Below are 27,208 nucleotides of genomic sequence, written 5' to 3' on the forward strand. Positions count from 1 at the left end.
ACACCTCACTTCAAGGAGAGAGAAAAAGGGGGTGATTTTAGACAATTAAGGACGAATCAGGAACACCATTATAAGGTAAGATACAACAATTAGCCATGAACACCTGTGCAATATAGCCTTTGTACATCCTTTCCCTGGAAGTAGCTTTTCATCTCTAGGTATTATTCCAGCGTTTATACAGCTGATGGCAGCTGCCATTCATTCATTCCTTGCTTTGCTCAATTCTACCAGCAGAATATAAACATCAGACCCAATCTAGGTAAATGTAAAATGAAGATGAATAAAATAGGGACACTGGTTTAAATAGCCCCATTTGTACTTCAGGCAATGATGATGAGCAATGAGTCTATTTTTCCTATTAAGGTGTATTTGCTAACCTTGTTAAATATAAGATGGAACCCAATTTCTAAATTGCTTGTTAGAGGTTGACTGTGTACCAAGGGGATGTGCATTCAGCTATATGATGTGATGGAAGCGTGCTTTGTAACACTGGTATTTAAGGAGAAGGCTGTAGACTCCCATTGAGGCTTTGGTTACAGAGTTGCCTTTCCACTGGGACTGGGATATATTGTACCTTTCAAATTGAAGGTGACAGGAACAGACATTAGATCCCTGACACATTGTTTGAGATGCCTGAACGAGTGTCAAATCATTTTCATGTATACATTATGAAATAGGTATTTGAGTCGTGTATATGAACGTGTAATCCTTTTTTTTGTTTTGTTTTTTGTTAGATTTCAGTTGGTGTAAAAATGTTATGTGATTGCAAATAATTATAAAATTAAACCTCTCATTCAACCTAATTCAGTATCAATTCTAAGTAAGACAATAGTATATTGTAAATACGAATTATTTATTGGAAATATAATATAAATTAACAAGAAGTTATACTTTATAAACAATACGTTTTACCTTTAAAAAAAAAAAAAGTATAATTATTTATTAAATCATATGTTAAACACAAAAAAATTGTACATATAACGATTAATCCGATAGGAAATTACGTCTCTTTTTTTTCACTTCTTTTTTTTTTTCTTTTTTTTTTTCGTGTATTTTTTCTTTTGTAATTTAATTTAATATAACACAATAATTATTTGTTTTCCCATTCATAGATTGTAATATTTATTGGTAGGAAAAACATTTCTGATAGACTTTTATATTTACATACAATTGATAGAGTTACACGGTATGCTGTTATAAAAACAAACATAAAACAAATAAAACATAAAACAAAAATGTCATCATGATTTTAAAAGGAAAATAACAAAAGACATCAAATGAACTTAAAGGATCCCTGCAATGATTTTGAGATAATCTGATATAACTTTAATAAATATGTAAGAAAAACAAGCGATATTAATGACAGTCCATTGATGCGAATATAACAATGGTAATATGTTTTTTGATCAAGATAATATCATAAAATATAAGATGCAATACAGCAAAAATTAGAAGAACTGTACATTTTAGAAAAATCGTATTTGTAGGGAATAAAAACAGTTCATAGAAGACAATTAAATGTCACTATTAATAATAATGTCACTATTATTTTTTTATAAATATAATAAATAAAAGAATTGTAAATTAAATTCAATAATAAAAATTCTTATTTTATGTCGTGTATACTGTTTTGTCTGTGTTTACGCATAGCCTTGCTGTGAGATTTCTCAAAATGTTTCTCTGCATAAGTGAGATGGGAATATATTGTATGGTATTAATTAAAAAAAAAAAAGGACTGAGTCCATTTCGACAATGCAAATTGTATTCTAATTATTTATTTACTTAACAATTCTCCAGTGTTCAGCCCTAAAGGATTTTAGTGTATCTGACATATTCCAGATTTTTAGAATTAAGTGGGCTTTGCAGACAAGACAAGGAAAAGTGATGTAAATGAACTGTGCCTAGCACCTGCCTGGTAGGGAGGGATCTGTGCCCCAGGTCCCGTGCAGAAGATTTGCCCAGCTTTGCATGATAAATTCCTCTTTTTGTGTGTTGTGTGTAGGAGAGAAACACGCCTTAAGATCTGTCTGCAGGAAACTCCACGATCTTATATTCTCGTGGCGACTTAAAAATGCAAACACGTGCATGAGAAACTGGATTTAAGTAAGACGAATATATATATTCCTCTTAATTAAAAAATATGTTTTTATATATATATATATATATATATATAAACATGGATTTTTTTTATACTTCTTGTAAAAATAAATAAAATAAGATAAATGGTTGGATTTGATTAATATTAAAACACTGCATCAACTGAGAATGAGTTTCTTAAATGCCCGATAGGACATCCCATAATTTGCTGCCTGTCTGTATAAATAAACTCACATTTAATTGTGTCACAACACGTCTTTATCTTAGTTTAGATTTTACGTTTAAAAGTTCCACATTCTTCTTCTTCTCGTGTTTAAGTTGTTTCCTGGTGACTTTGAGGCAATATTGACAGTTCTTGACACAGCAGAGTTGTGTGAACTATATTCCCAATGATCCTCAGCCAGCCTCTTCGCTGGCTGTCTGTATGTGATATAGGGTGATTATAGTATGGTATTGAAATGTATATTTTAAATACAGTAGCAAACACAGGGCTTTGTGCTGTTAGTGTGTTTGCAATGTTAAATGATTGTGAATGACAAATTGCAGGCAAATTGCAAGTTGTCACACACAGAAAACAGATCCTCTATAGCAAGCAGAGCCCAGTGCTATTCACCTGCCATACCATTAGCATTTTACTTTATGTCCTTCATCCCAGACCCTGTGGCTAAGAGTGAACAGTAATAGTTTCATTCCATTTAGACCCATTAACATGCACTTCTAGTGTACAATATATATTTCAAGCATTGCATCAAATAGAGGTGCAGCGATGATGGCTTAATGTGAAACTAGGATTATGCGTTGAAATGTCAGTGATAGTTACTGGGTTTTAAGTGTATTTAGAATCTGAATTCTCACATACTATCAAAATTATTACATTGCTTTAATTGTGTGTGTATATATATATATAATTTATTTAATTAATTACATGTGTTTTCTGCAATGCATGCACAATGTAGAATATGATGCTTTATTGAGTGCATTTAAGCCTGTCCACGCCTGGGGGTGCACACGTTGCGGGTGCCCCCTATCCTGCTTGTGATTGCACCTGCTGATAGTAATGGTAGTTGTAGTAGCAGGAGGGACCCGGAAGCCAGTGTGGGTCCAGCTCTGACGCCAGCCCTACGTGCCTGTATTTCTATACCTGTGCTGCTCAGCAGCTTTAAGTCCAGCTTCCTGCAGGCTGACTGCGAGGTACCTCTCTCTCTGCAGGAATTAAGGGGCATTCTCTGCTGATACCCCCACATCCTCCTCCAGCATCCATTCTTCTGTCTCTCCTTGGGGGTTCTCCAATCCAGTAAGTATTTCCTTGCACCCTCTGAACACCATCACACTGTACATATGGAAAAATGACTTCTCATTTCCACTTGGCCTTGACTGCCAAAGCTGTGTTTGTGTAGCTGTGACAATGCAGTCTTTTCCAGAATGACACCTCTAGGAGATCATTCTATGTTTTTGGCTTTCTCCAGACCTGTGATTACTGCTGTAAACCAATTAGGGGCACATAGGATACAGAAGCAGAGAGAGGAAAGCCTTATGTTACCCAAGGGGCTTTCTCAGGATGAGTGAACGTTTTAAATACAATTCTGCATGTGCTGAAATAAAAGAAAACATTCTCAGAGATTGCTGCTGCAGTGCAGAGCTCTGCGCAAACTGACGCAATTACACAGCGACTGCGTCAAAAGTACAGTATTGATATTATTTCTCAGGGATTCAACACAGCAAGAATATAGATTGCATCAGATTTAATTCTATCTAGCGGATAAAAGCATAAGTATAAATATAGATATATCATAGCAGAAATTGTATTCTATTTACCAATATTTCAAGTATTTTAAGTCACGCTGTTTTTTGTTTTTGTTTTTAAAGATGATTATTGGAATATAAGAGAAAGTGACTTTACTTTCTGGTCTGTAAAGATCTGGATTTTATTACGGCTGTGATGTAGCTTGTGGTATTTTTCTTTGTATTGTCTGTTGAAAGTGGCATAATATTCGCCTCTTCTTTACGAGAAATATTTATTCCAAATTAATGGTGGGTACCTGTTACAATGAACTATTCAGTGTGATTTTTCCCAGTGTACAGTATATATCTCATCCTCTGGAGCCTTTTGTGACCATTGTTGATAAATTATATCTTGTTTCGTTTTGTCAAAGGGCATCGATGTAAATGTATCAGAAGAAACAGTTTAACCTAAAGCAGTCTTCAAATATTCTCTATAGCACCAGCTGACGAGATTTGTACACACAAAAAAATCCAAATTAGGATATATTAACAAATAATAATAACCAGTATATATGGACATTTGATGCAGTTATTTTATAGAAAATTGCAAGATAGTCTGATGGTGTAGTTATTCACCTATCAGTACAATTCATATACCGTCGATACGTGTATAATAATGCTTGGTACACTCTATATTTATTCATACTGGATTTGCCCTAATTCTTACACTATGCATCATTTCCATGTTTAGTGTGTGATACACAGTTGATATAATATGTATACACAGTGGGATTCTCTGTTTATTTATTCTATGATACACAGTAGATATAATGTGTATAATGGGAGATCCCGTTTGTTTATGGATATGTACACAGTTTATATAATATGTATATGTTATCAAATCCCTTGTTCACACAGCTCATTTAATGCGTACACAAACACACACACACACACACACACACATGTAATAAATATATATATATATATATATATATATATATATATATATTGTAAGATCCACTGTTTATTGATTCCTACACATTTGATATAAAGTGTATATATTGCATGACTCCCTTTTGCATAAATCGATACAGTTTTTATAATGGCTATATCGAGATATGCCCTGTTAATAAACAGTGTATCTTTTGTGAGATGCTCTGTTTATAAACAATTACTACAATGTCGTGACAGTCCCTGTTAATACACCATTGATGCATGCCTTTTATGACATGCCTTGTTGAATGATACAATGTTTATATATCGGGACATACCCTGATATACAGTTGACACAATATGTATTTATTGTGAAAAGCTCTGTTTACATACAATTGAAACAATGTGAAAATATTGTGACTTGCCCGTCCATATACAGTTGACACAATTTGTATTTATTGTGAGATGTCCTGTTTATTATATACAAAGTCTAAACATCGTAACATACCCTGTGTATGCACAGCTGATAATATAAATGTTTGATACCTCTGATACACAGTCCATAGAATGTGCTGATATTGTTTGATCAGTCAATACAATGATACAATCTATATTTCATACACAGTTTGTAAAAAATATGTGTGTGTGTGTGTGTGTGTGTGTGCGTTTGTGTGTGTGTGTGTGTGTTTTTAGATGCCATTTAATACACAGTTTATATAATGTGCATTTATTGGTTTAATGCACTGTTTGTATACAGTTCTGTATAGTTCTGCTCCTTGTTTACACACAGGTGATACAGTTTGTGTGTGCAGCAGAATGCTTTGTTTGTGGTCTATGTGCCTACAGGGCACTGTGTGTGCTGCCCTCTCCAGAGGAAAGTCCTGCTAATGGGTAGAATCGTTGTTAAACCAGCCGTGTGGATTCAGTATGCAGCTCCTGAGACTCTCTAAGCTCTTGCAGAAGGTCGTGTGCGAGATATTTCATGTCCCGTTGAGTGAATTAATTAAATCTGTTGCTCGTGTTTCTGCTGCTTATAATATGCCAGGTGAAGGCACAATACAGGGTCTCCAACTGGCAATGGTAATGTTAAATAACCCCATGGACATGAAGGATAATTAATACAGAAAAATCGGATTTCTGGGTGAATAAATGGAATGTTTCCAGTTAACAGGCCTGGAACAGAATCTTCGAAATAAAACGGTTTTAACTTCAATCTAAACAGTTTTACCAAACACCACTTATAGCTCAGCTGTCTGGCTTTGAAAGTGGTTTAAGGGGCATTAAATTGGTACAAATATTTAGTTAAACCGCAAAGCTTTAGACATGCACGTTTAGAAACATGATATATGTATATGTATATATATATATATATATATATATATATATATATATATATATATATATATATATATATATATATATATATAAAAAACTAAAATCACAAAATAACTGCTTTAAAAAAATGTTAAAGGTAAGAAGATATAATGAGGGGAACTAATTTTACTGATACAAATGTAGGGCACGTTACGGAGTCCTCAAGCTTCCTGATAGACTGAACAAAATTGTATATTTAATTTAGAACAACCCTTGGGTCCTTATATCAGTCTGTGCAACACGTTCCGATTTCCGATTATAAATAACAGTGGATTTTGTGACTAGTTTAGGACAAGGTGATCAATCTATGTTTATACTTTAGTAACAACGTTTTGATAAATGTATGTAATCAGCTTTCCCCAGTTTAGTAACATAACTAGCGGTTTACTTCAATTCTGCATTCTTATAGAGGCATTTTATGAAGAATATCAGAATACTTATTTTGAAACAGACACGATATACAGAGAGTGAATCCATCCATCTATTTTCTGGATGCTTGAATCGTTTTCCGATTTTAAATATTTACTGACACAAACAAAATAAAAAATAAAAGCAACAAAGACTATAACATTATGAAATAACGAAAACAGTTTATTGTATAAAACACAAAAATAGAACTAAGCAATAATCTACGAATCGCTATAATTTGTTCATTAAAAAGTTCCCTTAATGAAATCCCTGAGAAGATTTAGTTCCCCAGGAGTGACATATGTAGTTGTCCTGTGTCATTACCCAATGTCAGTCCTGCTGAGAAGGGATTCTAACACCTATTACCCTAAGCCAGGCAATAATTAGCCAGCATGGTGTTTGTTGTAGTGAGAATCTATGCAGTGAAAATATGGGGGGACAACCTCCCCCACAGTCAGAAAGGGGGTCACTAAACATCGCTGCAATAAAATCTCACTTAATTTTTCATCGGCTCTCAAACCATGTTCTGTATATGAAAGAGGTCGCTACATTAAGATGATTGGGAGCTGGCCAGACAGTAATGTAGAGTCTCAGTAAAATACATTCCATTTTGGGATTTAATACCTTACTGTAGACTTGGAAATCGATACAGGAAAGAACATGTGAAAACTTTCAATATTGGGTTAAATTTTGCATAATTTCGACCATCTATATTTTATATGAGAAAACATATTTAATCGCCATTTATGTGCAATTAAAAGATGGTTTTACCATTACTTGGCATGGATATAACTATATCTCAAAAATGTTTCTAGAGATTTTGCGTATTATAATTGCGAAACAGGGAATGGGTACTGTTAAGCTAATGGACGCATTGATAAAATGTATATAGGACAATTCTGGGGCAAAGTTCTAAAAGTCTTGCAGTAACCATGGAAACAAGTGGAACGTTCCTGCTGAAAACTCCATGTGTAGAACGTTGCCCCAGAACTGTTTGTTCTACTGTGTATCCGTAGCTCGTTCAGATAGAACTCTGTAGAGAGCAGAGCACACATATCCGGTATGCTATACTAGGCTCTATATTAGGGGCAGCACCTTTTCCTATTGTGAGAGAAGCCTTGTGACCTCTCCTCCTGGCTGTCTCTATCCTGTTACTTGTCCCCTCCAGCCTGGGACACATAGCTAGCTACACCCACTGCGAGGGACAGCCCCCTGTCTCCCCCCAATACGATAAGCGTGGCTATTGAACCAAGGATATTGTTACTTACCAGATTTCTTTAATGTTGTTCTCTCTCAGCAGAGATCTCGCTGCCCTTCCCATTTTAAAAATAAGAATACAGCATTTAATGTCACTGAAGAAGGGTCAGATCATCTCATACAGTTTCTTCCCATCCATATAACTGCCACTAAGATCCTTTTATTTCATATAGTTTCCATATTGCAGAAGTGATAGCCTTCACATTTCAGGGATCCCCCATTTCACAGCCCCCTCCATTTTTCAGAGACCCCTCCATATTGTATCCATCCCCTCGTGGTGCCTTGGTCTCCATCATTTACAAATTCATTAACATTTAATGATCCCCTTCTCATAATACAGTGGTCATCATCCAATTCAGTAATCTCCTCCCTCCTTATTGCTGGGATCTCCACAAAATCTTCAGTTTCCCCGTTTTAAGGAAAACCACCACATTATAATGATCTCCACCGTGTTACAGGGATCCCCCATATTATAATTCTCTCCCCCACATTACAGGGATCCCCCATATTATAATGATCTCCCCCATATTACAGGGATCCCCATATTATAATGACCTCTTCCATATTACAGAGATACCCCCCATTATTTAATGATCTCCCCATATTACAGAGACCCTCCATAATATAATGATCCCCCATTTTATAATGATCGTCCCCCATATTATAATGATCTCCCCCATAGTACAAAGATCCCCCATGTTATAATGACCCCCTATATTATAAGGATCTCTCCCATATTACAGGAATCCCTACCTATAATAATGGTCTCCCCCATATTGCAGGGATCACACATATTATAATGATCTCCCCATATTTCAGGGATCCCCTATATTATAATGATCCCCCATATTACAGGGATCACCCATATTATAATGATCCCCCATATTACAGGGATTCCCACTTATTGCATGCTGATTTAGTCCATTATTCCATACTCTCTGAGCTCTGAACTACGCAGATCCCATGATCTATTTGTCTGTTCCATAGTGTGTTTGCTGGCCCTTGCCTCCCTGAGTAAAAACTCAACAATCAGACCAGGAGAACACTATAAAACCTGACATATATTTATAAAGAAAATAAAGTTAGGTTCAGTTGCTCCTTACCCCAGGACAGACAGAGCCCTGTCCGCAGCTCCCTCTCCCCAACACTGATCCTCTGTCTGCACTTACATTTCCTCCAGCAGAGGCTGGCCTGTTAACCCTTCCTGCACCGGATTCTCTTGTCTGTACTCATATTTCCTCCTGTATGAGGCTGCCCTTTGTACTGTTAACCCTTTCCTGTACTGAAACCTTTTGTCTGCACTTACATTTCCTCCAGCATGATGCTTGAGCTCTGTGCTGTTAACGCGTGTATATTATGCTACTTCTAATTTAACCAGTTCCTGCTAGGCTCATAGTCATTTCATGTGCATACATGTTAACCCCTTCATGAAAGCAAGTTAATATGTAATATTGTAAGGCGCTACGGAATTTGTTGGCGCTATATAAATGCTAATAATAAAAATAATGATAATAATAATAATACACCATACTACGGCCCAACATCCCTGGAGAGCATATTGTCATTAAGGGGTTAAGAAAGGATTGAAACTCTCTGAGACAGTTTGTGATCTGGGCACACCAGCACTGAATGGGTTAATAGATTACTGTAACTGATTGCCTGGTTCTGGTGATGCTGGTGGTGATACCAAGGCAAGTCTGCAGGTTCGTTTAACTCTTTCTCATCTGTGACTTTGCCAACGAGATAGCTTTGTATTTATAGCAGATTTAACCAAAATTGATACAGCCCCACCCCTCTGAAATGACGTCAGCAGTGCCATCTTACTTATGATCCAGAGGTGCCAATTGTGTCTGGATACATGAAATCTTCCTTATAGGATCACTATAGTATTGTATAGAATTGTATACTTAGTATATCATTTCATAGCTCTTTCTATTACTCTCCAAACTGAGCCCTCTTTTAGTTTTATTGCTCTATCGATGCTGTATTACGTTCAAGGGTTCTAAGGGCACTGGATCTATTTCCTGATTTAGCCACAGAGTGATGAAGATTTTTCAAAGAAACGAGAGAGAAATAGAGGCTGAATGAGTGGGATTCAAAGAGAGGGGGTGGGCTGAGAGACAGAGAGACTGGAAGAGACAGCGAGAGAGAAATAGAGGGACTGAAAGAGAGAAGGGGAGCTGAGAGAGAGAGAGAATGGGTTAAATAGAGAGAGGGGCTCTGAAAGAGATGAGAGAGAAAGGGTCTGAAAGAGAGAGGGGGGCAAAGAGAGACGGATGTAAGAGAGAGAGGGTCTAAAAGAGTGAGGAGGTGAAAGAGAGAGAGGGGGGTCTGAAAGAGAGAGGGGGTGAGAGAGAGAGACAGAGAGAGAGGGGGGGCAGAGGGTTAGTTTCCCTGTGAATTTGGGAGCTGAGAGTGACGTCAGAGTCCCGGCGTCTAGATGGCTGGAGAGCAAACGAGATAGACAGCATCAAACGCCGGCTTTCTGTTACCTAATTACTAACTTTCAGCCCTTTAAATCCCCCCCAGACAGAATCAACTTATGTTAAAAATAAGAAAAACAATAGAAAAACAAACAAACACAAACAAACGCATTAAATAAACAGCCCAGTCCTGTCCAGTGACCAGAACCCCCCCCCCCTATGGTTCCAAATGACCCCCCCACACACACCTTTCTGATCTTCGCCAGATTATATAAACGATGGGCAATAATAAACAATTTCACCTTTAATGGACAGAAATGGCTAACTAAAGGGTTGGGAATGAATAGGTTAAGTAACAATGTTTATCTTAATTACTGTTAGTAGTCTGTTTCAAGTTGCAGGACTCCGTGATAAGGATTTATTTGCAACTCTCTAGGATTTATTTTTCTAAATTTGATCAGTTTTACATAATATTTTACGCCTCTTAATTATTCTCTAAAAGTCTACAAATCCTAGGATTTCGCAAATGGATATTAAACTCCCCCCTATCCGCACCCCCCAATAAAGATTGCAACATTAACTTTCCAATTGAAAAGAATTTGATGACGTGTAAGAATTCTAATCTTGCAGAGTTTCAAACTCTGAAACTGATTAGATCAGTTTGCATTTAATACTGAATACTCCCTCATTGCTGTGTACTACATTTATTATTATTATTATTATTATCAACAATAATGATAAATTTACTATTTTAAAACCATCAAGGAAATTTTATTAAATACCAGTAAATTAAAAGGACGTTGAATGGCGAAAATAGAGTTTGTTTGTTTTCTAATAACTTTGCATATTCCCTCTGATTATCAGGCACACTGTACATATAAGATAAAATATAGCCCTTTTTCAAAGAAACACAAACATTTCACTTTTAAGATGTTATGTGCTACAGAAGGATTATAATCTGCCTCACACCCTACTAATGTACAAGTCACAGTTATTATTAAATAGTGAGCATTCATCTTTCCTGGCAAACTTATCATAGTTTAGGAGAGGGTGTAATCACAGAGCAGAGCACATAAAATTGGCCTTAAATTCCCTACAGAGCTATCCAAAAATTGAGTAATATTTAGTTTCAGTTTGTAAAATTAGCAGGGATTGTAAGAAGCATTCTAACACCCATGATTTTTTTTTTTTTATATAATAATCATGTTTTAAATCAAATTACATATTATAAAATAATTTTTGCTTTCCATTTTATAGTAAATACAGAACAATAATGACAGATTAAAAAAAAAATACCTAAAAAAAAAAAGAAGTAACATCACTTGGTCATTGTTACTTGTCCATGTTTGTATGTAGCAAGCATGGAGTTATTATTTGCATGATATATGTAAATGCATATTTATATATGAAAATGTATCCCATTAGCAGGGTTTGCTAATGACCCCCCCTCTCCTCCCCAGGCATTTGAGCTGCTTGGTCTGAATTAAGAGAATGTGAATTTTCAGGGGAGTGACCAATGGCAGAGCGGGGCTGGCTGGCGGCGGCCTGTGATTGGCTGTCCCGGTGTTATTAGCTGTGCGCGTCTCTCTAGCCCATGTTTAGTGAAGTGAGGCCAGCTGGCGCCAGGGCTGCTATGGGATGCTCCTTGCTCTGAGACTCCCTTCTGAGTAACAGCCTCCTGCCCCCTGTCTGCTCTCACTCACTCTGCAGGAGGACTCCACTTCACCTCAGGGCTTGTCCGAGCCTGCCTATCCCTGGATGTCCTGTAAGTACCCCACTAATTGCATTACAATGGAACCCCATGGTTATTTTCTACTCCCCCCTCCTCATCCAGCACCTCTACCCTGACTCCCCAATCTCACTCACTCTGCACAGGACACATTTTATTTTAATCTCCCAGTTTGATCAAACCCTGCCTGTAACTAGATGTCCTGTAAGTACCCCACTATCTGACAACTGCTACACTGTATCACCCCCTCCTGTCCCTGTCTGAGTTCAGCATTAGATCAGCTTGTTACTAGCTCCCATTACATCTGATCAAAAGGAACTGGGCATTTTTTAATCTAAATGACACATTGGAATCTTGGAGTTTCTTTGAGTCAGGGCGATCAGGGCTGATTTCAGTAACTCTTTGCTATTACAAAGTATCCATGGAACACTCCAATCGTTCTCTGCGTCCAGTCAGATGGAAGGCTCCAGAGAAAAGGCTGATCAGAGGGGGCAAGGAGAGGGTCTGAGCTGGCTATTTGGGACTCCTAATAGGATTATTAACGTGTTACTATTATGTAGATGTTGTGTTGTGTTTACTCCTACTAGGATTGTTAACGTGTTACTGTTATGTAGATGTTGTGTTGTGTTTACATTTTGCCATTGATGTCTTGTTCTGAGAGGGGCACTGCGAGGAGAACAGTGTAGGTCGGGTAGTTATAGCAACAATAACAAAGATTGTAACTTGTCCTCGCTTCCAGGTGCTGCTGTCACCCACACAGACTCCGGATTTAAAGGGACTTCGTTACCTTCCACAAGGCAGAACCAAAGCGCCCAAGGAGGCGGATTCTAGTTGGCCCAGGTTGGCACCAGTCACGTTCTGATGATGGAAGTGGCTACAGACCAGCCTCGCTGGATGGCACACCATGCTGTACTCAATGGACAGCACCCAGACTCTCACCACCCAGGACTGGCACACAATTACATGGAGCCAGCCCAGCTCCTGCCTCCTGATGAAGTGGATGTATTCTTCAACCATCTGGACTCTCAAGGGAACCCTTACTACACAAACTCTGCCCATGCCAGGGCCAGGGTTTCCTACAGCCAAGCTCACGGTAAGACCTCCCTTCACCTACCACCTTTTATTAAATAGAATAAATATCATCAATACTATGTATGCATGTTTAGATGGTAGCCATACACTGCAATATAATTATGTCATTGGATCCAGTCTGTGTAACACTTTCTGGGGCAATTACACTGTGGTCCCAAGCCTAATACAGTCACAGGAGCTTTAACCCTTTAGGTGCTGGATGGCAAGGGCCCCCCTTCACTCCTTCACACCAAGGATGTGTTTTTACTAAAGCCTCCTGCCACAGGACCCCAACTGACTAGTCCACTTAGACCAGTCCACTTTAAATGCTTTCCAACATATTATTACAATACATCCTCATCAAAGTAATAATGCTAAATTGTCAGGCAGAAAGTGAAAAGACTTGTAAGTTCCACCACCCCCAAAATAAGAAAGTGCAAAGGGGAACCCCTGAAATAGATGTAAATATTACAAGGGAAGGGCGGCATAATAGTAATAGGAAATGACTGTCTGGCATGTTCATGGCAGTGCCCCCTCTCCTGGGGCTCCTTTAATCACGGGGTCTCCCCTTTTCTTATCTTGAGTCCTGTATCATAGATGCCTTTCTCCCCCCCCCCCCCACCCCCTTCCTCTGTCTGATCGCCCCCTTCCCTAGGTTTCTGGCTGATCCTTGCTGAGTTTTAGGTTTCTATTTCCTAATTTTGGTATTTCTCTATACTTCCTTCCATGTCACCGACTGACCTTCCTAATTCCTCTTTCATCGCTAAAAAAAAAAAAAAAAAAAATGAAGGTTTTACGCTTGGTTGATATTTACTATCTGATATCACGCGTAATTCCTCTGCCCATCTTTGAAATTATTTGCGAGTGGGGTGTATTGGATTTTGTTATTTCTGAATTAGCCCGAACTTTAAGTGACAGAATCATAACCCTATTGACTCCGTTAAACATGTAACAATAGACCTGGCTCCTGCTGTCAGTTTAGGAAAATCTGTCCACTTGAGAGTTCTTAGTTTCTAATTTGGACTCTTGTCTTTATTTACTGTTTGTTGTGTTTATTGCACAGAGTATATTTAGTTAGGTTATCATACCGCAATATATTATAATACAAAGATCTGAAATGTTATACCTGTATCAACATACTCCCCATATCTAAATAAATAAATTAATTAATCCTATAGCAATGCCTAATAGATACTAGCAGTCAGGACCCCAGATATTTTAACAGTGATCCAAACTTTGTTGAGAGTAATTGATCTTATACAATCGGTATGCCTTATGAATAAATCTCTCTCAATCCTAAATTTGCGAGATCTATGATCTATATCAGGGCGGATCGACTATATATTCTTCAACTATGCAGGGGTAAACTCGTTCTCTATAGGATAAGAATGTATAGATTAGAAAATATATATTTAAACATAATATTTCAGTTTAAAAATACTGTCTTTATCTACAAATAGATATAGAGAGTGTGCATAGAGTGGCAGAAGTTATTACAGTCATAATATTATATCATGTAATAACTGTTATTTGATTTTCTATATAATATGTTTTCCATATTTCAGCGTATATTATTAAATCCAACATAATTCTTTGTATAATGAGAATGTTGTTCATATCGATTTATTAGGGTAGATAATTACGTCAGGGAAAAAAATATATAAATTCAGTGAAATTATGTGGGAGTTTATGGAAAATATTACATATCACATTATACAATATAACAGTATAGACATTGATGTAATATATATATATATATATTGCGTGCTACACTAAAAATTCCTTGTTGTGAAATTACTGGTGTGTAGAAGAGGATGTTAGCGATATATAATTATATGTAGATAGTGAAACTGTATACATCGAAAGTATTAACCTTCTAGAGTGATAATCTCTGGATATATCCATATATAACTATGTGAAGGTATAAATACACTGGACTTACTGGTTCCTGTGTCCGAATGTAATATTTACATTTCCTGTACATATAGTGTGTTATGATAACCGGTTATTTAATATAATATAATAACATGTCAAGTGTAATTATGCTTATATACTGTATAGTATCCCTTCACCAATGTTATATTGTCATATCCAGTGTAAATCTCTGTAGAATTCTATCCATTGATGATACAAAGATGTATCAGTTAAAATGTGAGCTAGATAGACTTAGTCTGCGATATAACATTGTATTTAGCGTAGTCCTAATTTCACCATGTGCGATATATATATATCCTTCTACCCTCCAGGGCAGTGATAATAAAATATCTTATTCAGTATAATAATAAAGTTAATTTTCTATTGCTGCTATGTTATTAGTGATACAGAAAACCATTGTATCAAATAATATTCAGTCTGTCTTTCTGTCTATCTGATAATATTTTATTATATTATCGCATACAGTTATATTATATTATTACAAACAGTGCTGTTATAACATTGTATCCAGTATTATAACACATTGTGTAATGTATGTTATAGTGCAGTTTACTCCACTATTATAACTTTGTATTCACTATTACCCCCCAATGTTTTGCAGTTTAATGATTGCCTCTTGTTTTCCTCTAGCTCGCCTGACAGCCGGTAGTCAGATGTGCCGGCCGCACCTCCTGCACAGTCCCGGGCTGCCCTGGCTGGAGGGGGGGAAGTCTGCCCTGTCTGCCGCCCACCACCACAACCCATGGACTGTCAGCCCCTTCGCCAAGACCCCCCTGCACCCCGCGGCCGGCGGCTCCCTGTACCCGGGCGGTGGCTCCTCGGGGGGTCCGTCTTCCTCCCACTCCAGCCCCCACCTGTTCGGCTTTCCCCCCACTCCCCCCAAAGATGTGTCCCCGGACCCTGGCAGTGCAGCCTCCCCGGCCTCCTCCAGGGCTGAGGACAAGGACAGCATCAAGTACCAGGTGGCCCTGTCAGAGGGCATGAAAATGGAGGGGGGCAGTCCCCTGAGGAGCAGCCTGGGACACATGGGGGGCCAAACCTCCACCCATCACCCCATCCCAACGTACCCCTCCTATGTGCCCTCTGCCCATGACTACAGCAGCGGCCTCTTCCACCCTGGTAGCCTCCTTGGAGGACCAGCTTCAAGCTTCACCCCAAAACAGAGGAGCAAAAGCAGGTCCTGCTCAGGTGAGAACCCCCATTGCCTAATACATGTCTCATGCCCATCCTCATTTAAATACACCTGCCATTACCTGTACATTAACTTCTAGGTTCTTAGAGATCACAAGTGCTCTACATCTGCCCCAATGAATTGCCCAGTACCCCTGTTAGACCATGATGGTCATTTGTCCTGCAGCTGTGGATCTCACCATGTGTAGTGCCAAAGGAGAGCCACCTTCTTTAGATGATTTTTGTTTGTGAATTATAAAGTTTAAGCCACACAAGTTCAGTTGGAAAAAAAAGTTTAATAATCTCCCCAGTTTAGCTATTTTTGCAAGGTCCTCCATTTCTCCTTAATTTATAATTCAGCAAACAATCCCATGATCATAGTCACCAGCCATTTATGTGACCACATATCAAACCACCGTTGGACCTGATACATAATTTGCTGTGTCCATAAAATGTGTGTATAGATTATATAGTAACCGTGTGCAAGGGGTCAATATCTTAAAGCAATGATTGAGAGATATCAGTACATCCCACCAAAATTACTAAGTTATAATTTCTTTTTTAAAAAAAAATGAACACCAATATCTTCTGAAACATATTTCTACATTAATTTTATAATTAAATGTAAAAACTAAATTTTCCAATTTTCCTTTCTCTCTGAGCTTCTATATTATAGACCTGATCTATCAATCATTATGATTATGTTTGTATGTTTATGTCACATGACATCTGATGACCTGTAGGTCAATTAAAAGGATCATTCTAGATAATATGGATTCATATCAAGCTCATTTAATAGGGGGGGGGGGGGGCTTATAACAGAAGTACACATTCAATGCAAAGCTGTCCTATACATTGCATCAGCAGAAGGCTGACTCAGGGAGATTTCAGCAATATGCAGGTATATTAGTAGGTGGGCTTTGAAACACTGCAGGCTAAATGGGATATATTACAGAGCATGACATCACATCCCAAAATGCAGTACCTGGCTGGGTGGGTTAGAGTAGCTGCAGGGGCAAGGTAATAGATTAAATATGACACTGAACTAATATATTGTACCTTTTGGGCAGGAAGCCCAGATTTCAAAAGTGGATGTTATCTTAGCATGTACTTTACAATTCCTATATTGTAAGTGGGGGAGTCTAAAGGGGATCACTTTTAAAGAATTAAGATGCAAAGTACAAACATGTCTGTCTATCTATCGATATGATAGGACACGAGTCTGGTTCATATATAATATCTAAGTACATTTAAAGTGAATATCTTTCCTAACTGTGTGTGTGGTTGTGTCCACACACTATAATATATTGCGTTTTAAACTAGTCATAATATTTAAAAATTACAAAAATTAGAATGAATCCCAATTTTATTTACTGAGGGTTTATTTAAAAAGTACTGGGAGATATTTGATAAGGGGTGGGGGAGGGGATGGGAAGAAACAAAAACATTTAAAAAGAAAAAATAACTCAAGGTTTTATTTTTTCCTAAAAAAAACTTGTATCTAAACTATTTAGCAATAGACCCTTGGCACCCACTTCAGTTAAATTCACTTGTAAAAATGTTATGTTATCTAATACAAACTTCTGCTCTTAAATTAAAACTCCTAATTGGTACATATGTTTAAATCTAATTTATTAAAGAAGTTCTTCAAATATACAGCTATTCTCTATTAGAATTAGAGTATAATTAGGAGATATTGTGACCAAATTCCACTGTACAAAGATACACACACCCAAAACAAAATACATACCCATAAAAACAACCCTGGTTTAGCCTGTCTTCTTACCTCCTAATAAAAAATGGGATGAACAGTACTTGATTTCACTTAAATGTAGGATTATTTTAAATGGGGCTTTTAAGAAAGTTGTCCTTTTTAAAGAAAGTTGTTCCTTATCACACAGCCCACAGTGTCCCTTCTCAGTTACCTGATCACAACGCAAATGGACTTTTACCCTGTGAAAAAGAGCTCTATTTAACCCTTACAGAAACACATCAGTGTTAGCTTTCAAATCCCTTCTTACAAGAGACTAAATATTTCTTCTGAATTCCTTATGATCTAAACCCAGAGGAATGAAAATCGCAGTATTAGGCTATTTTAAACACAAAATGCAAAGAAAAAAAAAACAAAAAACAAAACAAAATATTAAGCAGTTCAAAACCGGATCTTTTTACAGTAATTGTTTTTGTCATGCGGGAGAACTAATGAATGTTTGCTTGTTTTTTTGTAATTTTTATATTCTTTCTTTTCTTATTCCCACTATTTATGTTTGAGAGACTCTCTGCTATGCATTGTGTACACTTAGCTTACTGTGTAATGGACTGAGGGTGTTTGGGTGGTGGTGGTGGTGGGGGGGGGGGGGGGGAGGGGGGCTGGGAATGCCATCATATCTGTTGTGTTGTGTCTGAAGGACGTTGCAAAAATATTGTGAATTTGTTTTTAAAGAAAGAAATCCGGTTTCTTCGTGTTTCCATTTAGAAGGGAGAGAATGTGTTAACTGTGGAGCTACTGCGACCCCCTTATGGAGAAGAGATGGAACAGGTCACTATCTGTGTAACGCCTGTGGACTCTATCACAAAATGAATGGTCAGAACAGACCACTAATTAAACCCAAACGGCGACTGGTAGGTGTCTATAGCATCCGTGGCTATTGGGCTGTTGGGGATTTAATATATGTGTTACTGTTGTACCTTCCATGTAATAATTATTAAACTGATGTATCTGTGTAATATTTTAGGCATGGTGTAAGAACTATGTAAAATCCCTCTGGCATCTACAATAGCAACTTTCAAGTTATTAAAGAATTTCTTTAAATTTAGTTTTCTTAGTCTTTTTACACATAAAATAATTCCTAATCGTCTTTTTGTTGTGTTTTTTTTTTTTTTTTTTGCTAAGGCTCAGATATTAGATATTTTTTTTTCTCGCCATATGGTATTTAAAAAATAAGGGATTAACCAGTTCACTGCCAGTTAGAGAGATAATCTTGCTTTACGTTTACCTAGTCTGCAACCTGGACAGGAAAGTCTCCTTGCTGGACCAAAACCTGGTGCCATGGAAGGGGCAGATAGCCCCACAGGGTAATTCCTTTCCAAAATTTCCAAATCTGTTTACTGCCCTGGAGCAAAGAAGAGGAAAATAAACTACTAAACTACACCCTCCCCTGAATCCACACTCCCCCCCCCCCCCCCAAAAAAAAAAACACAAGGAAAAAATAAACTTCACATATTCAACGCTCATTTTTGCATTTAAAAAAAAATTAAAAAAATTAAAAAAAAATAAAATAAATATATATATAAAAATAATGCCCTAGTATAAACAGACTAAATGCATGGATAATGGCATAGAATAATCCACGTGTAATTAAGCACACACAATTAAATGAAAACTGAAATGGGTATAAAAGTTTGAGAATCCCGAATATTTTTTTTTTTTATTTAATTTTTTTTTAATGTGGCTTTTAAGAGGGCAGCTCAGAACAATACAGAGTACAGACTGTCTCACCCAGATCTATGTGCCTGGTCAGCCCTGCACCTCCTTATCAGCCTCATAAATCAGGGGAACACCCTGCCCTGTGTGTGTGTGTTTGTGTGTGTGTGTGCCTTTCTGAACAGGGCATTGAGACATTCTCCTTGTGTAGTCTGCTTGCTGCAATCATTTTCCCCTTTCCCACTCAGACAATCTTTAGCATTTTTTATAAGCTATTAATTTTCCATGGAGTCACCTAGAATTTGTATTTAGGGCCTTTTTTTCTCTCTCTTTGTTGTAAATGGCCCCATCTGAGCTCATGGTCCCCGCTTCCTATCCGGATATCTGTATTGTGCTGATAAGGAAACTTTGTATCTCTGTTTCCGTACATTAAAAACTCCAGAGTTTACCCTAGGCGAGGCATGCAGCTCTCTGGACTGTTTTGAAATGTCCAAATGCAGTGCAAATAATTCTCTAGAAGGGTAAGAAAAATAAATAGATTTTTTTTTAAACATGCTGTGTTTTCTTGGAAAGTCTGAAGAGAAAGGGGATAGGAAAAAAAAAAATACTGATTTATTAACCCTTTGCATCACATGGATATACAAGTTCCCACATTGTTATTAGAGAAATGGGGTTTAGTTATTGGCAGGGGATTCCTGTGAGTCATTGTATGTTCCCTTCAGACAAATTCAAGAATGTTTTTTTTATGCTTAATTAACGATCAAAACTGGAACACTTAAATTCCAAATGGTCTGGGTTGTTTTTTTTTTGTTTTTGTTTTTTTTTTAGAGCCTAAATAAAGGGTATGTAACAGGACTTTAACACTTAGAGTTGGAGCAATTTTAAATAATACATTCAAAGAATTGACATATTTATAGAGATCATATTGAGGACAGATTGAAAACAAAACAGATGCAAACTTAATTAACTACATTTATTTAGTCACTAAACAGTGAATTTAAGTGCTCTGAAAAATTAGAAAATTAATTTAAAAAAAAAAAATTTCCCCCCAAAAATCCACTGTTTAGTGAGTAAACCATAAATAGAGTTCTTGAAACTTTTTAGGTCAAAACAGCTAAAATGAAAACTGGAGAATTCTGCTATTTTGGCATAACACTTGCTAATTCTCATTTGAATTACCAAATCATTACATATTCGGAAATACATGTTGTGTGTGGATATATATGGGTATCTATATGTAAATACATAAATGTTGCATCATCTTGTCATTATTTTTTATATTAGCCCACTAAATCCAATCCAGTTTATTACAACACTTTGTTTTATATCAGTTTATATAAAAAGCGCATATTAAATACGTGCTTGTAAAAAAAAAATATGATTGGTGTCAATAATATTAATATCATATAATCCTCAACTTCAAGTTGATCATTGCTCTCAAATTAACAGTTGGATAAATGAAATTCAACCGTATTTAATACCTAAACTTTATACCTTCTATACTTTATCCACTTTAGTAGCTAACAAATAAATAAATAAAATAAAATGCAAGTTTCTGTCTGACCACGCAAATGCTAGAGGAATTTAAAATTCATATTTATTGCCCTAAAATAAACCATTTGATGATACTTGCACTCCTTCAGGTCTAGAAGTTTGCCTTGACCTACATAGGTTTTCATAAACCACTAAGGGCTTTATCTCCTAAATATTGAAGTTTGATCAAAGTGTCAGTTAGAAATGTAATTAATGTTTAATGTACTTTAATTTATTTAGCTAATTTTTTTTAGTGTGTTTATGATTTATTTGCTCATGGGGCTGACCACTAATATTCACCCATATTTTTTTTTTTTATTTCCTCAGTCAGCGGCTCGCAGGGCAGGAACTTGTTGTGCAAATTGTCAGACCACAACTACAACATTATGGAGGCGCAACGCAAATGGGGACCCAGTGTGCAATGCATGCGGACTCTACTATAAACTGCACAACGTAAGTCACTCTTGCTCTGTCATGTGGCGGGGTACACTGCATGGAAGGGTAGTTGCAAGATGGACTATAATTGGAAAGAAGGATAATGAGAATTGCAGTTAAACTGCAACAGCTGCTTAGCTTTTATTTGTCCATCTCTGTACTATTGGTGTGGCTTGCAAGACGCCCACTTGTATTCATTTGTGATGGCTTTTCCCATAGGGATCCCATCAAGCATTCATTGCTCTAGCATAGCGATGCTGCATTCAATGCGTTTCCCATACAACAGCTTGGCTTCAAATGCTTTGTGAAATGACCTTGCATGTCCTTGTTGAGTGCAAAGACTAGGCCACTACACCACTGCACAGCTATCCCTTACATTGCTGTATAATATGGCACAACACCTTTTCCTAGGCATTGAATAGGTTAAACTCAAATCAGATTTATTTGGTTTTTTTTTGCATTTTGTTTTTGGTAGGTCTCAAATATGGTTCTGTTTTGTTAAGCACCCTTTTTGCATTGGGAAATTGTTGGCCATATAAGAAATCATTGTTCCATTACGGGTGATTATACAAAAGTTTAAATAAAAAAAACAACAACCATTTTGAATAGTATTATTATTATTAAATATATCTAATGTCGCTTATGTCGGCCACAAATAGTTCTGACCTGCCGCGCCTTCTCTGTGAGGCCAAGCTGATAGCGTGTCAATGTACATGGTTTAAATTAGCATGGGGGATGATGTTCTTGTATTTTGTTACAGGTGAACAGGCCTCTCACCATGAAAAAGGAAGGAATTCAGACCAGAAATAGGAAAATGTCAAACAAGTCCAAGAAAAACAAAAAAGGCTCGGAGTGTTTTGAGGAACTTTCCAAGTGTATGCAGGAGAAATCGTCTCCTTTCAGTGCTGCTGCACTGGCAAGTCACATGGCGCCTATGGGTCATTTAAGTCATTTCAGCCATTCGGGTCATATATTGCAGACACCAACACCCATTCACCCTTCTTCCAGCCTCTCGTTTGGGCACCCACATCCATCCAGCATGGTGACTGCAATGGGTTAAAAAAAAAACTGCTTAAGAGACACTGGTAGAGCAAGATGGTGTTGCTTGGGTTGGTACCCAGAATCCTTTGAGACCATAGGCGACTCCTTTGCACCTTGATTCCGCTACACCATAGCATTGGAATTAAACATGACATTTTTCTTGGTGGGACAAGATAAGCACTTTGCTCCCCCTGGACTAAAAAAAGGAATAATTTAATTGCCACTTGCTGACTGAAATGTGGTGAAGGAAAAAAGTGGATGCAAGAGATTTTTTTTTTTTTTTTACTTTTTTTTTTTTAATTATTACTGTGAATATTGTAAATTATATTCTCTTGTGAGTTGAAAAGGACCAGAGGTAGACAATGCTGGATTTGTAATGCAGACTTGTTCCAGAAGAGCAACTTTGTATAAAAAAACAAAAAACAAAAAAAAATTGAAGGTTTAATTTTAAAAGGAAAAAAAAACTATTTATTTTTCGCTCCAGATTTTATTTTCAGTCCATCTCCAGCCTTGCCACAGTTCCATCTATTGTACGTTTTTTGTTTTTTTTTTTGGCTTCAGAATTTCCACCTTCCTGGACAAGACCACCTTATCACTGACCTGTGTTTAACCCCTCTGCTGCTGCAGGGCTAATGGTGAAGAGTTTTTTGGAATAATCAACCATGAAAGCAAACATTGAAAATTATTTAATGCGGTTCTTTTTAAGTGACTGCACCTGGGCCAAGGTTTCGGCTGTTTTGTTTTTATAACGGTTATTTGGCCATGTTCCCTGACATTATACGCACACGCCAGATTTTTCTCAAAATGAACAAGAAATGAGGGAAAAAAAATCTTAAATCGATTTTTTTTCTATTCTTTTGTAGTTAAAAAAATAAGTTCCTCTTATGTGAAAAGCGTTTCTATATATTTCAAAAATGTTCCGACACTTGGCTAAGTGCATGATTGATTTTAATCTGCATATGCTGAGGTTCACAAAAAATCAGGGGGGTACAGTTTTCAACTGCGCTTCTTCACGTTCTTAGCACAGACGTTTGCTAAGTTACAACAGGAAGTGGCACCGAATATTGTGTCCCCCTACTGAAAATGAAACATGCACTTTTTAATATGTATACGGTATATAATTGCATGGAATGTTTTTGAAAAAAATATGGGAGATACTCACGTTTTAGGCAGAGTATTTGTTTTTCTGTAGGTTTGTTCCCTTAAATCAGAGGTTGACTCTTTTGGGCTAAAGAAGAGCGCCCATTGATTTTTTTTTTTTGTCTTATATGTCTGTTTGCATTTTTATTTTTGTTGTAGTTGTCATATGTATGGTTATACATGTCTGTTTAATATTTACTTGTGAAAAATTTGATTAGCGTCACACAATGTTTTGCATGGCAATCTTTTAATTCCTGGTTTCACATTACTCTGCTGTTCTCTGCTAACTCCAAAAATCCACCATAGACATTTAACATTTTAACATCAGAATTAGTCCTGTATGACATCAGAAGTGCCCAGATTTATTTGATCTGTATCCAAACTGAATTGGGAGAATGTGGCACAAAATGAAATATTTTAAGTTACTTAGCGTCACTCAATATTAATTCAAAATTAAAGCAATTGAAACTTCAAACATAACATTGACGCAGCGGCTAAACAATTCTTTTCTGCTGTAGCACTTCTAGGCTGAATGCGTTGGCGTTTAGAAGCTTAGCAGTTTGCACGCAGGGACTCATATTAGAAATTATTTTTTTCTTTATTTGCAATGCACCTTTTATTTGGCTTAAGACATGCTATCTAGTATTTATGTGTTCAGTTACATTCATTTATGTTTAACAAAAGAACGTGATGAATGTTCCCCTTTTAAGAAAAATTTGAAGAATAAAAAATGAATAAAACAATTCTCTTTTTAAAAAGCATTTTTTTATATGGGTAACAGCTCCCGACCCGAACATTTGCAGAATGTGTAATCTTATCATTTTAATCTGCATGTTCATGAGAATTATGAATAAATATATCCTGCTCCGTATCTTTTTGGAGGCTACGTTTAAGCAAAAGTCCTGTAATATAAAACCGCAGTGCAAAAGGACACTGAGTACCCACACAACATGCAATATTTAAATTATACAGAATATGATTGCATGAAATTACAAAAGGGGGACATTTTATATTTTTATTGCAGTAGTATTTTACTGTAGTGTAATCACATAAATACGATATTGGCTCTTTTGTTTAATAAAAGGTTACATAGGAATTTGAGCGGACAGAAGGGCATGCCTTCAGGTTTTGACTGGTCTTCAAGGCTACTAACAAAATTGTAGTAATTTAATTTTTCTACTCTTAAATTACTATTTAATATTAAGGAAGAGGTTGATAAACATGCATATTAAAGTATTGTTTCCTGCATATTCGCACAAATCTCTCGAGTCTAAAGCTTGGACTCTTGATGTCTACTTTAGTAGTTTGGTCATCCATCAAGTAGAGTTCTTTGTACATTTAATTTAAACAGTCATGCAGAATTTGTTCGCACTATATAAATATATAATAAAAAACAGGTAAAATCAACGGTGGATGCCTAGAAGTGTCTAACCATCAAAGATCTTAAATGTCTGTCCAATTTTGTCTAGGGTTCAAGTGCACCTACTGTAACTTCAGTTTGGTTTTGGGGGCACAGCAGACATGTCTTCTTCAAATGAACATCTTCAAGTCCGTCATGTGCCAGCAAGAAGTTCATTTTGAATAAAAAGTCTCTTCTTGGCCATCCACAGCCCATTGTACAGCGCTACAGAATCTGATGGCGCTATATAAATAATAAAATAATACACAAAAAATAACTGAACCGTGACAGGCCTAAATTAACTTGTATACAAGTTGGTAAAAACAAATTTAGTGGAAGCAGAACAAACTGGTATCGTAATGGAATGTGGAAGAGGAATAGTTTAAAGCCATTGCATAGATATCCATCAACCATTTATTAAAAACAAACATACAAAAACAAACAAAGAAAAAGAAAAAGAAAACATAGGCAGACACAGAATGTTCTTTCCAGTGTGAAATGTAATCTATCATTTTGTCCCAAAGCATCTTTTATGAACAAGTTCAATATATCATAATGTATATAATTACTTTTAACGAAGAAGAAAAATAATTTCTGGGTGAGAGAATATTACGGATTAACCGATTTTACGTGTATTTTGTGGCAAATAAAGTGCTATAAAAATAAAGACACATCTGTAATGTACATTTCTGTTCTGACATATATATAATGCAGTTATTTGATAATAAAAAATATATAAATATATATATATATATATATAAAAAAAAAACACCAGGAAGAGCCAGACAGTTTTAATTAACCCTTAAAAAAATAAATAAAGGCTGCATGGCAGGATTGTCTATGTCATCATGGGTTAATATTCTTTCTTTTTTTTCTTTTTTTTTAAAGATATGTGAAACTTGGAATTTTTTATTTGTGATGGAAAGATGAATTGTGCCAGGTGTGGGGGAAGTGGTCCAAATTACGTTTAACCACTTTGAAACCAGAGAAGCTTGCAATTAAATGAGCTTGTGCTCTGGATGCATTGGGGTTAAACTTTCATGGTACAAGTTGTAAATTGGTTTTGTACCTTTTTTTTTCTATAGGGGTGGGCTATGGGACAGGTTACTGATACAAGAGAAATTAAAGTGCAATATCTTGCCAGCCTGTGGGGTTAACCTCTGCAGTCCAAAATTAAATTATTTTGTATCAGTATCTGCATAGAATTCTACAGTATTTTTTTCCGACTTGTTTATTTTGATTTGTGTCCTTAAGTTATTGTCAATCCTGTACACCATGTTTATATATTGTCTGTAAAAAGTGTATGCTATCCTCTTATTCCATGAAGGTGAATAATGCTAAAAAAATAAAATAACTTTTTTTGTGGAAATACTGTCTTTTTGTGTTTTGTATATGTAGTAGAAAATATATTTTGATTTTTAAGTAAACGTTTGGAATTCCCAACTGAAGGAGGGCAAAATAGTGTATGTTAATGGAGGAAGGATATTGATTTGGACCTAGAGGCTTCAGAGAGAAATTGGGCTACATAGTGTCTTTTAGGCCACCGCATACTTACCAACAGTCCTGTAAATATATCTGGAGTTCTGGCTACATGCTACTTGTTCTAGTATTTTGCTGTCTTTAATTAAATATCCTTATTTTTTTTAAATTTTTTTTTTTGGAGTATTCAGCCTCTCTACACTGTATGTAATCAATCGTTAAAAGCATGCAGTTTACTCATCAATCCCAACATTTTTAGCATGTGTGAATATATTATCACATGGGTTCGAATGCAATAATTTATGATTGTGTGTGATTGCATGTATATATGCTTATCTCCTCACACTATAATTGTGAGTGTTTGCATCCAAACCTCTTTAACTCCTTAAGGACACATGACGTGTGACGTGTCATGATTCCCTTTTATTCCAGACATTTGGTCCTTAAGGGGTTAAATACCCCATATTACGGGATAGATGATGATGAATATTTTGATGTGTGTTAGTGCAGATGTAGGACTGTGCAAAGTCAGGCGTGAAATATTCTCCAATTCCTATTAACCATCTACTGTCTATATCCCCAGTAAGATAAATTGACTGCTATAAAATTAAAGAGTCCCCACATATAGGAGAATATAT

General features: G+C 36.5%; 1 protein-coding gene across 4 annotated transcripts; it reads left to right on the forward strand.

Annotated features, from left to right (window-relative positions):
* Positions 1 to 26,460, forward strand: GATA2 (GATA binding protein 2). Of its 4 annotated transcripts, none has more exons than XM_063426243.1 (6): positions 1 to 75; positions 12,683 to 13,036; positions 15,580 to 16,137; positions 18,563 to 18,741; positions 21,404 to 21,529; positions 22,272 to 26,460. In XM_063426243.1, the coding sequence occupies exons 2-6, from the start codon at positions 12,805 to 12,807 to the stop codon at positions 22,569 to 22,571; spliced, it is 1,395 nt and encodes a 464-aa protein (XP_063282313.1). In that variant the 5' UTR covers positions 1 to 75; positions 12,683 to 12,804; the 3' UTR covers positions 22,572 to 26,460. The 4 variants fall into 4 exon arrangements, with proteins under 4 accessions (XP_063282313.1, XP_063282314.1, XP_063282312.1 ...); XM_063426244.1 differs by lacking the exon at positions 1 to 75 and adding an exon at positions 3,377 to 3,391; XM_063426242.1 differs by lacking the exon at positions 1 to 75 and adding an exon at positions 11,829 to 11,979.
* The last annotated feature ends 748 nt before the right edge of the window (positions 26,461 to 27,208 follow it).

This window comes from Pelobates fuscus, chromosome 7 (assembly GCF_036172605.1).
Source record: "Pelobates fuscus isolate aPelFus1 chromosome 7, aPelFus1.pri, whole genome shotgun sequence".
In the NCBI taxonomy this organism is placed as follows: Eukaryota; Metazoa; Chordata; class Amphibia; order Anura; family Pelobatidae; genus Pelobates; species Pelobates fuscus.